We start from the raw sequence: 12,732 nt of genomic DNA, 5'->3' as shown, positions 1-12,732 counted from the left end.
GGAGCTTATTAATATGTAGGTCTACTCTGTCAGAAAAAAAACCTGGCTAGCACTGCAAATTGTGTTTCTTATTTGCATCTATTGAACAAGATGCCATATTTGGCATATAAGACACTTTATTTCCAAAACATTGTCTCAAAAAAAAAAAGACCCACCCTGGGTTCTATATGTTAAGTTGGGCCTATATTATATGCTTTAATGCATAAAGAACTTTTTTCCCATATAGGCATTGCCAAAATTGGGGTGCAACTTTTATGTCATCAAATACAGATTTTTACATTTGTTTGGTTGATAGTATGAAACACCAAAATTTGTTTGTTATAGATTCTGCAAATGTTTACAACCACCTTGTCTTTGCTTACAATTTAGCAAATATAGAAATATACCCCTTTGCAAAAGAGGGTTCTAGAACAAAAATATTTCTTTTTAATGGTCAGTGAATTTTAAGAGTGAATTATATTAATACTATGTGGAAAAGAATACAAGTTGAAATTATTACTGGTTTGCAAATTTGGCTTGCCAAAAATGAACCACCATTAATATGTCATTGATATTGATGGTGGTGGAATTCCATCATTTATTACTTTCTTGTCCACTACAACTCTTTACTCTCTCTCTAGTTATCAAGCACTAATATATCTGATACAGTATATAGTATCTCAGAAATTTACAACAGCCAATTGTTCAGGGATATCTTTCTCCCTAAACAAGCTCAATATCAGTTTTGTTAATCAGACAGAATTTTTGAATTTTAATATTTGATGGTCTCAACCTAAAATGGAACTTCTATAGGAGATTCTTTCTACACCTTATTTCATAAAAGGTATTCACTAAAATATAACAAAACTAATTAGCAATTTTCAAGATTAATTACCAAATGTAGGAGACGGTTTGTTTGGCATCGGCTTTTAATCAAAGGCTGCTTGAATGGCTTTTGCTTCAGCAACGCTCTTCCAATACTAACTAAAATGTGGTTTGTTAATGTCATGAATATATTGTTTCTTCAAAGAATGATTGCATCTGCTCAGTTCTATTAATCCTATAAAACTAGTATTAGTTATTTAACTGAAACTAAAACCACGGTTTTCTTAAGTTATTTTTCTTTTTAGGGTTGATAGACTTTAGTTTAAGGTTTCTCTTTATTTTATAAACAAGGTTTCTATAGTTGTTTGAACATTGAATTATAGTTCAAGAAGACTAATTTACCATAATTTATTCTAGCTCTGCAGTTTGTTCCACTGCAATAATATCTTTGTGAAATCTTATCTACTGAAGCCTTCTAGTTATCTTCAACCCCTGGACATTGGTATTGGGTCCTAGGGCTCAGAACCAATCACCTGTTGTCTCTGGCATATAGGTGACTGAGAACTACAACATTCTCCCTGAATGAAATGCTAATCTCTCAAAGTTACTCATTTACAGCTGAGTGTTCTGGAACTATGTAAAATGAAATGTGCTCAAGAACACAATTTGCTGTCTGATCCAGGAATTGAAACCACAATCTTGCAATCATGAGTGCAACACTGTAACTACTTGGTCCCAGGCCTTTACCTTCAATGTATGAGGTGAAGGGAATATGCCACAGTGAGTCCTGTAACCTAGTGTATCCTGAAGAAATCAACCTGATGTTTCATCTCTCTTAACTATAATAAACTATTTGCTAATTTTGCAGTAAATTCTTCGAACCCTGCAGCACCTAATTTACAACTCAATGGATTGGCTGGGTCTATCTGAAAGTTGTCCATTCCACAGACCTAATGCAGATATTGGTCACTGCCAATATCTAATTGAATGATAGCTCTTATCTTTCCCAGCGGTGTTAGAGTAAATAAAACTTCTAAAGATCCTTTCAATAACAATGTGAAACACCTTCTTTTAAGCTGTTCATATTGAAGTTATAATTTTATATTGTAGTTTTACATAAAAATCTTTTATATTCCAAAACCCAGTTTGAAATAGCAATGAAGAAAAAAAGGCTAATTATTTTACTAAATCCAAATTATTTTTTTATTTATTGGAACTTGGGAAATATATTTCATTAGAAATATAAATCACAAAGCTAACATAATTAGAAGTACTAGCATTTAATGATTCTTGATTTATAATTATGGGTTTTGAACTGAGTGAATTTGACCTATTGGTGGTTACTATGTTGTATTTACAAATTGCCAGACCTGATCTTTCTGATCCATAAGAAAGATCCCCATGGTCTGGCTCTCAACTGCTCTTTTTGTAGTGTTGATTTACCACCTGTATTTCCTATTTAAGTCTACTGGTCATATTTTGACCAGAAAAATAAAATATGTTGCTAGTGACACACAAACTAAAAACCTATCAGCAGGATGTGAGGCATTATAACTTGTTTGTGCATTGGAGTATGTGATTAAAACTTTTAACACACATATTGATATGGTTTTTCTAAGTGCATGTCTATAGCCTCCAAACCATAACTTTTCATTTCAAATAACCATATCATATTGGAAATCTTTTTCTTTATACTGCTTAGATTCCCCCAGAAAAATACAAATGTTCTATTTGAAAGCCTCTTTACATATGTTATCAGCTTTGTAAGTTGGGGTGTACCAAAGTTGTCCGGTACAACGAAGTACTACATGAAACGTCTTGCTCATTATACAAAGCCTAGGTTACATCTTCGTCAATGTATACGATTATACTTATCTCTATAAACTGATTCCTTCTAACAGATTTAGGTGAACTGAGGTGCTGAGAATTGTATGCCCAAACACACTACAGGGCACCAACTGTGGATTTGAACATGTGACCTTTGTACAGGTTGTTGAATACCATAGCTACACTACCATTCCATTGTCATTACTACTATGAGTGAGGGCAGTTAACTCTTATAAGCATCATGATTACACAATGACAATTATTACTTCTGCAACTCTCAAACTCTGATTATCCCATCATTAAAGTGACTACTTGCATTTCATGAGTATTTTTTCATTGAAGATATGGTGTCACTAATGGGTATAAGGGGGACATACTAAAATAATCTGCTGTGGATTTGATGTGTGTAATATTTAATTTTCTCTCCTAAACACTGCTTTAGTAATCAGCTCAACAGTGCAACATAATAGAAATCAGATGCAAGACTTGTGTTGGATTACTGAATTCATGGTTGTGAATCCTATCAAATCTCATGTCCTGTAACCGTTTTAACTAAGCTTACTAGAAGCAGCAGACAAATCTCTCTCAATTCACATTCTACCATCTCCTAAAATGGGCGATATTGCATGATATAGTATTAGAAATGCTACATCTGATAGTAGGGGGAGACAGCATGTTCAAGGCTAAGGCACCTTGGATCAGAGCTGACTTGGGGGTCAATCTATAAAGCATCTAACTCCTATTTGCTCCCAATTATGCTGGTAACAAAAGGAAAATAGTTTCTACTCCTTAGTCATCGGTAGAAGGGTTCCGTCCAGCTTTAAACACGTCCTGCTATCCAGTCATGTGTGCATGGGTAGCTTGGTAACGAGGACTAAGAAATAGAAGTCCCCAAAGCTAAATGTTTCTGAAATATAATTTTAAACGCCTACTGGTAATGTTTTTATCAGTTTATCTCTGATCATTATCAAGTGTCTCATTGTGATTGTGCACTTTTTAAATCAAAAATGTTGTCTGCTCTGCCATTGCATAACTTACTGTGAGGGAAATACCTATAATACATGGATATTGGAAATTTTGTCTTCTGTCTACTTAATAGAGATTGGAGATAAGCATTACTCCAATAATTTCATGTGACCAATGTTATTTTATGATGTGGATTTAAGTTTTGGTTATTTATTCAGTTTTAAAAAAATGTCCTTTCAAGTCGAAACTTAAGATATTCTTGCTCGCACAAACACCACTCTGAGGTTTGCATCACTTTGGTTACTAATCCATTACTAATATCAGTTTATTTATTACACCATTCACTCACTAACACTACTGTTCTTACATGGAACTCTACCACTCCTTTATGGATGGCACTGTCTATAATAGTAATCACATTGTCTCCAGTTTCAACTAATCTTTTAAAAATGTCTTCAGATATCCATTATTTGGTTCATTTCTGCATTTCTTTGGTTTTGATTTCTACTTAGTTATACCTTACTACTTTTTTATATCTTTCTCTTTCTCACCTCTCTCTCCTTATCTATCATGCATGTGTGTGTGTGAGTGTGTGTGAGTGAGTGAGTGAGTGACATTGACATCTGTTTCATAGTTGTCTTTATTTCCATATTTTATATTCCTTCTTCAGTCTACCTCCTTTTTTCTGCAACTCCTCCATGCTTTTAGCTAATTGTTTTCAATCTTTAAGCTTATATTCCATCTACTAAATGTCAAAGTCCAGTCAATTAACATTCAGCCACAACTGTGTGTATGTACATACATATGTAATTGTAACTGCTCTTTATTCATCCTCATTAGAGACAGAATCAGGCATTAGATCTTTGTTTCCTTTATTTGACATTGCTCTTCTTTTTTTTTAATTTTTAATTTATTGAAGATGAATGCCTACATTTAGATGCCTTATTAACCTCACCATTTCTCTCCTATTCTTTGCATGTACATGGTATGTGTGTGGCATGTACACACACAAACCTATTTTGTGAAAGAGGGATTTTAACTATAGAACCCATAAAGCTGTATGGAGAGTATTACCTCAAGCGAATAAAGTAATTAGTACTGATGTATTGATAAAATGCTTAGCTCCTCATGTGAATAATGGTGATTAACGTAAGGTATGTAGGTGGGTTTTCTTAATTTGCGAGTGGAAAAAGATTTTTTAAATGGTATATTCAAGAAGAGGAAAGACAGTGCCTCTTTTATTTATTTATTTATTTATATATATATATATGGTCTCCAAGGTAGATAGGTTGGGTGAGGATTGAAGTGCAGTGGTTCCTGCTAAAGGTATCCTATTGTCAGGTGGTAGTGTTTAAACCAGGTGAGGAATTGTCTACCTGTAGTTTAAACCAAGCAGGGGAGTATGCCTTATGGCTATTTGGTTCAAATGTATGTTATCCTGGCTTTGTTGTTTTAGCTCTAAGTGATCCTTGATCCAGAAGATCTATGATCAAATGTCCCCGCCATGATTGTGCCATTTTATTTTAATGGTTCTCAACTGGGGTCCATATTAAACTTTGTTGCTAAAATTTATGCACATTCCGCAGAATGGTTTAATTTCTTATTCAATTCCTAATAATGATATAAAAGTACAGTAGGGTTTTTTCTTGTACATTGAATAGCTATAGGAAGTCCAGTAGAGTAAATTAAGAATGAAAGGGATCCATTGGCTAAAAATGATTGAGAACCACTAGTTTATTCAAACATAGCATTTCTCACTAAAGCCTAATCAACCTCTTTTGTGATGGTGCCACAAGAAAATGCAGCCAGTATGCAATCTAAAGTGGTTGGCGATTGAACGTCATTGAGTTGTAGAAACCAAAGCAAATTACCTATGCAGCAGCTCTGACTCTCACCTGGAAATAGCTTGAACTATGATGATCCAGCCAACCCATAGAAAGGAAATCTAAAATGATGTGTAATTTGGAGGTTTGGTTGCTGTTTCTAGCAGATTGTGTGAACACTTAGATCCTCCTTGTTGACTTGGGTTTATGTTGCCCTTCTGGGCTTGCAAATAAATAATGAAGATCATTGTCTTCATTATGTGATGTCCAAACTTACTGTTTCATAAAAGAGTTTTACCTGATTTAGTTGAATATAACTATAAGGTCTGATTTTTTTTAAAACTCGTGTTGAGTTTAAAAAAAATATAAAACCAGATTTAAACAGCTGACTCTTGTCTTTCAATGGAAACTGGTGGAAATGTAGCAGTGAATGGAAAATTAATAAATTAGATTTGTCTTTTATATACTTAGTGTTAGTCCTACGTAGTGTGAATAACTAACAGTGTGCATAGATAGATAATGGTTAGTTTTAAAAGCCTGGTTAAATAACATGGAATACTTTGTATTCTTTGTGTTACTGCAGTGTTGATATTTGCTAACAAATACAAAAGCATGCTGTTGTTTACTTTCAAAGTTCTTTTGCTTAATTTTTTTTTTTTCCCTTCAAGTTCTTTTAATTTTGTTTGCTTTCCCTTACATTATTGACAGCAATCAAGGTTCTTGGTACCTTTAATTCAACCGGGACCATTTTAGCAAAGTTGTTAAATTCCTTTTGGGGAGGGTATGAACTCTTCTGTTAAAAAAGAATCTTTGTTTTCATGCCATCTACTTGAAGAGTTGATGGCAAAATTGGCAAAGCATTGCATAAAATACCTTGTGGTATTTGGTTATATCTATTTATGTTCAAATTCCACCCAGGGTATCATTGATGTTTATTCTAAGGTCAGAAGTACCAGTCAAGTTCTGTGACTGATATAAGCAACCATGCCCTGGAATCTGATGCCCAGCATGGACACAGTCCAGGGACTAAAACCACTTGAAAGAAAAAAAATTTTAAATCAGTCAAGTTGGCTGAGTTGCTTTATGGTACCTAGTTGATACCTTACCATTCTGGTTTCAAATTATGCCAGTTCCAACTTAGCTTGGGGGTTTGTTTTTTCTTTTTCTCTCCTCCTTGGTGAGCTAGTGAAATATAATTGATTCAATAGACCGTCTCCCTCTCTCTCTCTGCATGAGCCCAATCTTTAAAGATGGAAAAAGTTTAACATTTACAGCTACATTAGATTTCAGTCAGTTTGATATCTGATCATTATTGGTTATCTTAATCCTGGATCAGCAAGCAGATTGGATTAAGCTTTATATTTCATCTAGGACAGTAAATATTAGCATATCAAACAATGCCTAGTGGTATTTTCTTCTGGCTCTTTACATTCTGAGTTCAAATCTCGCTGAGATCAACTTTGATACTTTATTTCATTGACCCTCAAAAAGTTGAAATGCTGTCAAGTACTAAAGGTTGATATAATTGGCTTGTCTCTTTCCTCTTAAATTCTGCAATGGGCCAGCATCCCATTCAAGGATGTTGTCATCTTGATCACATATATACTATGGCAACCAGCTAACTGGCCTTAGGAGTCCTAGGTATATAAACAAAAAATTGTCATAGTGGGTGAGAACACGAGTTCAAATATGGTACCTGATGATTTGGAGATCAAACTATTCTGATAGTATCAATGTAAATATTAACATTTTCATCTCTAAAGATTTGGTCAATAGTTTGAAAAATTACCATAACAGCTTTCTAGAGACCTAATTTAACTTTGCTTATGATTGTATTTTCAGGTTTACTTCATTTTCAAGTACATCATTTACTGGTCCAACAATGGGTGGAAATTTCCGTTCATCTTCAACTTCAACAAAGTATAATAATGGCAAAAAAATTGTAACCAGAAAGTAAGTAAACCACTTAGTATCTTTCATGTGTACATATTTTGCTTCTGGTTATTACCTGATGCTGACACAAGTCTTTTAGCTTTATAGTGATTATAACAGTAGTGTCATCACCACCACTGTATTTCAGTAATTTGGTCAACTGTAAATTATTTATTTAACATAGAATACTAGCTGACCCCATTCTGTCAATAACTGATGGCTAATTGTATTTTGTACATAAATAAGGTACATAATAATCACATAGAAACATTCACATACTTCCCTTGCACACACTCCCTCAGAGTTAATTCTTTTCAGCAATGAATGTTCACCATCCCACTTCAGTTTGATATCAACCCTTCCTTCCTTATTCATCTATCATCCCTTCCTTTCTCATTCATATGTTGTGATGGAGAAAGTATTATTATAGTAGATGACTCCTCAGATTGAAGAAAAAGGATAGACTGCCTTGACACATGTTGCTCAATCATTGAAAGGATGAGGAGGGAACAAAATATCTTGCACAGCATTTTAGTATTAGATTTTTAGTAAGTTGTAGTTTTAAGGATTGTAATGAGAGATTCTTAACTCATTACCAATATGAATATAAATTCTGGTGTTTTGGCTTCTGGAAATGGGAATTGGCTACAGTTCTCAAGCTGGGTCCGTATGACTCTTGGGAGTCCAGATAAGGTTTTGTCAAAATTTCCATTATACTTCTACAATACACAATATTAACAATTGTTTTTAATACAATTCCTAATCATCATCATCATCATCATTTAACGTCCGCTTTCCATGCTAGCATGGGTTAGCCGGTTCAACTGCACCTGGTGCAGCCTTCGGGCTCCCCAGACCAGTCAGATAACAGTATGAGATTTTGTAAAACCTCAAATGGCTATGAGAGTCCACCCAAGTAAATAGGAATTAAAAAGTCCATAGGTAAAAAGGGGTTAAGAACCACTGGTTTGAAATCTAGTCAAGCAGAGCAGCAGATATATAGGTGTCATGGTGATGGCACTGTTTATCATTGGCACCAGCAATACCAAAACTGACAAATGATTTGTTGACTAGCAATGGTGGGTAGAGCTGTCACCCATCCACTCCCTTTTTGTGATGGTGGTGGTAGGCCATAGCAAGAAGTTGTCAGGGTTCACCCACCTATTACTAGGCTTAAGTGGGGGAGACAGGAGTGTCCCTCATTTGTGTCATACAAACTACCATATTTAGTTTGTCCCTTTTACATTGAGTTCTCATGAATGATAGTGACTTGTTTGCTACATCTGCTGATGTCACTGTTAGAGTTTTTGTTGGATTCTTGTGGGGTTTTTTTTATTCTCCAATCATGAATTATATCAAGTACCAACACCATAAAAATTTATCTTCCCCATCTCTTATTTCCATGAAACCATTACTTCAGTGTGTGTGTAGACTATAATTGCTAACTCTTATTCTGTTTCTCTCTCTGTATTATAGTGTTCGAAATTATATCTTGTCTGTTGATGATAATCGACTGGTGTATTTGTTTGTTTTCAGGACTATGGAGAATGGTATAGAAACAGTAACTGTTGAAGAAGATGGGGTATTGAAATCAAAGACAGTGAACGGGGAGGCACAGGCTTTGACCTACTGAAGTACAAGACTTAAAAAAAAATACTTGTCATATTCCCCTTTTTGGAACTCTAGGACTGAAAAGAACAGTGTAAATACTGGTCATCAGATATGACAGTCTGACTTGGGCTTATTGTTTTTTTTTTTTCTCTTCCTCCAATTTTTTTTTTAAAAGAACTTTAATTTTTTTATCCCCAATAAAAGTTATCACTACTAAATGTTATTTTTTTCTGTAAGACTGCACTATTATTTGGAGGGTGTGTAGGTTGGAACTGAAACTACAACTCTAATTACATAACGTTAAATACTCTAGTTCTGAAGTGACAAGAATGTTGTATATGTACATGTTTGACTTGAAATATATATGTATATACATATGTATATATCAATGTATGTAGATGTATGTGATGATAGGGGTGGGTTGCTGGGCTGGGTAGGGGCTTTACATAACCTGCAGCACACATTTAAACATTTTCACATTTGGAAATGACAAGTTTCAATAAATCTGGTGATTTGGATCAAAGAAACCCAAAGTTTGTCTTCTGACAATTCTGCAACCTGGTGCAAAACAATTCAAGTGGGTTCTCCAGTCTGATATAATATGCACTTTTCTTTGGCAATCTTTAATTGGACAAGTTATTTTTTTAGAAATTCACTTAACTTTTCTCAAGCTTTTCATCTCAAAATTGATGCCAATTTTTTTTTTTTTTTTTTTTTTGCCCTTGTTTCTACCATTTGTGGGATTCTTTATCCCAACCAGTTGCAAAACTGGAAAGTTTGCTTATGTAACTAGGCAGAACTTGTTTAATATAGAAGACATTACCAGAAAGATCATTTCTTTATTTATATTTGTCCTTTATTTTTTTTTTTTTACCACCCACCAAACTGATCTCCTGTAGTAGTGGCTGAATGTTTTCTATGAAAATAAAACTAATTTTCATTTAGCTCTTTTATGTTGTTTTTTTTTTTTTCTTCAAGTTTGAATGTTATCCATTAGCATTCATCTCTCTAGCTGCCTCTGTCTGTTGTATTGCTTCAACTTAGTCTGCCATAGTTCAGCTCAAAGTAGTCTCATACAGTTGTGGTTGTGCTGATGGATATATCTTGGTGTGTGTGTTTGTGTGTATAGTGTTTAGGTTTTCAATCGACTGATTTCATAATCCAGTTTCAATTCTCAAGTGGTACCACTTCACTGATGGCCTTTCAACATCACACTTTTCTATTTCTCCTCTCTATAGTTGTAACACTTTATTTTTTAGTTTTGATAATTCAAAGGATTCTGTTTTAGTAAATATATTAAAAATAACTAATATTTTTTATATCGAGAGACATTAAATAAATCTTTTTTAACGGAACTCTAGACAAAGCTATTATTTATAGCCTTATTTACTTCGAGTTCCATTTAAAATGATTTAACTAATATTTTATAAGCTTCACATTGAAGCCTGAGAACTTTACAAGTTAGATAGTCTATTACAGCTTTGGCTTACCGAAGTTATGTCGCCTTTTATTTAAGGTAGGTGGCCATTTTACCAAAGACTTCTTTGAATTGCATGGTTTTTCTTTCTCTCTCTCTCTCTTTCTCCCCCTCCCCTCCTCCTTTCCTACAATTAAAAAATTGCTGCCTGTCACCCTTCCGAAGTTACATAATTTGAAAACTGTCTTTTCTGATCCCTAAAATGAGGTTCAAATCTGCAGTTATTAATTCTGAAAAATTTTCATCTGGTGCTTAGTAATGATTTACAAAAGCTTAAATACTTTGTAATTAACTTTGTTTATGGGTGAAAGTTACCAATTAACTTGGCTAATACCAAAGACCTCTTGTTGAAATAGTTTTTTTTTTTTTTTTTTTTTAATCTTCCAGAAATACTCATTTCTACATCACTTCACATCTGAATATGGTAGTGCATCTGTACATACATGTTGCTTTATTGTACTTGGTTTGTTTATCTTTGTCTTAGTTAGTGAAATCTGCTAAAATTGGACTTTACAAGAGGAGTTCTTACCAAGCCTACGTGAACTTGGCTTCCCCACACTCCACTTGTAATTTGAATTGTAAGAAATAAACTCTGACAGTCATAAACTGAGTTAGGCTTGTAATCTATGACAAGTTTATTTACCCAGGTATTTACTCCTCTGAAGAGTTTACACACTCACAGATACGCAAGGAGATATTTGAAGCCAAAGATCATTTTCTACTTGTCTGTATTGGGGTTTTCTTTAATGCTGCTGTATTCTCTCTGCCCAGTCTCAGCAGAACTATTTGTTAGCTATTGTAGTTGTGATGCTGGGGGAACAAAAATTTGCTGGTAAATGGTATTTTTCTGTATGAAGACCACATGGACTTGATATCTTGAGAGATAAAAACTTTATCCAGAGTCTTGTTTTCATTTTTATTGATTTGATAGTTTTTTTTTGTTTTTTTTTGTGCAATTTGCTTTCCTACCTCAGCAATCAATTTTAAAAAAGAAAATGTATTTCATGTTGATTCGTTAATTATTTTTTTTTAACATACTTCTCACTTTATCTGTCAGTTTTGTCTCTTTGAGGATATGTGTATAAAACCAGCTTTTCAAAATCACCACTATTGGGCATATACTCACCATTTCTGAGTTCATGCTAAAAAAAAAAACACACACACATGGTCGCACGTGCACACTTCGCATACACACATGCGTGCACATTATAAATATACTAAGATTTCAATTAGATGCAGTTTTCAGTATATTATGATTGTTTGTGCCATTTCTTTACATTGTTTAAATTTATATAGTCATATAATCTTTGCTTTCATTTTAGTCCTCAGCAAACAGTTTTATAAAATATTCTTGACATCTCATATGAGTTGTAAATGAGTGTCACTGTCATACAGATGTCATTCATTTCCAATATTCTACAAAAGAATGTCTGGTGACAGGGCAGTAGTACCTTACTTGATGATTAGCAGCTGGCCATATAAAATCTGCCTCTGCCAACCATTGCAAGCATGGAAAACTGGACAATGGTGATCATACTAAGACCTCATCTACATCAAACTCAACCGTCACACCTCTCACTCACTCTGTAGTAGAATTTATCACTCAGACTCACAAATTTTTCAATATAAAGCTTTTTGTCAATCACCAGCCTTGATCCAATTGAAATAAGTCTCGTAATAATTTACAGCATATCAAACCAAACCCTAACCAACCAACAACAGAAAATAAATAAATTCTCTAAAAGTCAGTCATACAGACAATAGAGAACATCAATCAGAACTTATTCAATGTGACCTTTAAAAGTAGGTTTCCTTCACAGTGAGCGAGAGACTGCTAACATGCAACTGTGTCGAGCTAATGCAGCATCATCGTTTTATTAATGGAAACTAATACTTTCAACAATCCTCCTGGACATTTAAGGAAATCTATTTCCTATACATTCTTAGTATTTATTGTACCTGTGCATCTGCCACGTGCATACACACACACACAGACTATTTTCTCTTAACTAGTTTCAGCTTGAGAGTTGCAGCCATGCTGGGGCACTGCCATTTTGTGTGTATGTGATGGGCTCTGATTTCCCTTCTACCAAATCCACTCGCAGGGCTTTGTGGTTGGTCTAAGGCTATAGTAGAAGGTACTTGCTAAAGGTGCCACATGGAAGTGAATGTGGAACCTTGTGGCTGGGAAGCAAACACAACCATGCCTGCACTGGGTACACTTTAGAATTTCTACCTACACCTTTTTTTTACATATCAAGAGAGGCCATCTCCCTGATGGGATTAGTAATT

At 34.3% G+C, this 12,732-nt stretch overlaps 1 protein-coding gene across 5 annotated transcripts in view; it reads left to right on the top strand.

Moving 5' to 3' along the window:
* The window catches only part of LOC115216544 (dnaJ homolog subfamily B member 6), a 52,776-nt gene extending 41,974 nt beyond the window's left edge, over nucleotides 1-10,802 (top strand). For all 5 annotated transcript variants that reach the window (XM_029786000.2, XM_029786002.2, XM_029785998.2 and 2 more), the window contains 2 exons: nucleotides 7,263-7,373; nucleotides 8,889-10,802. In XM_029786000.2, the coding sequence (XP_029641860.1) occupies nucleotides 7,263-7,373; nucleotides 8,889-8,985 (208 nt within the window). In that variant the 3' untranslated portion in view covers nucleotides 8,986-10,802. The remainder of the gene's footprint in view (nucleotides 1-7,262; nucleotides 7,374-8,888) is intronic.
* The last annotated feature ends 1,930 nt before the right edge of the window (nucleotides 10,803-12,732 follow it).

The sequence above is a fragment of the Octopus sinensis genome, linkage group LG10 (assembly GCF_006345805.1).
Source record: "Octopus sinensis linkage group LG10, ASM634580v1, whole genome shotgun sequence".
NCBI lineage: Eukaryota > Metazoa > Mollusca > Cephalopoda > Octopoda > Octopodidae > Octopus > Octopus sinensis.
The sequence above is the reverse complement of the archived record's forward strand: the minus strand, read 5'-3'. Positions and strand labels throughout refer to the sequence as shown.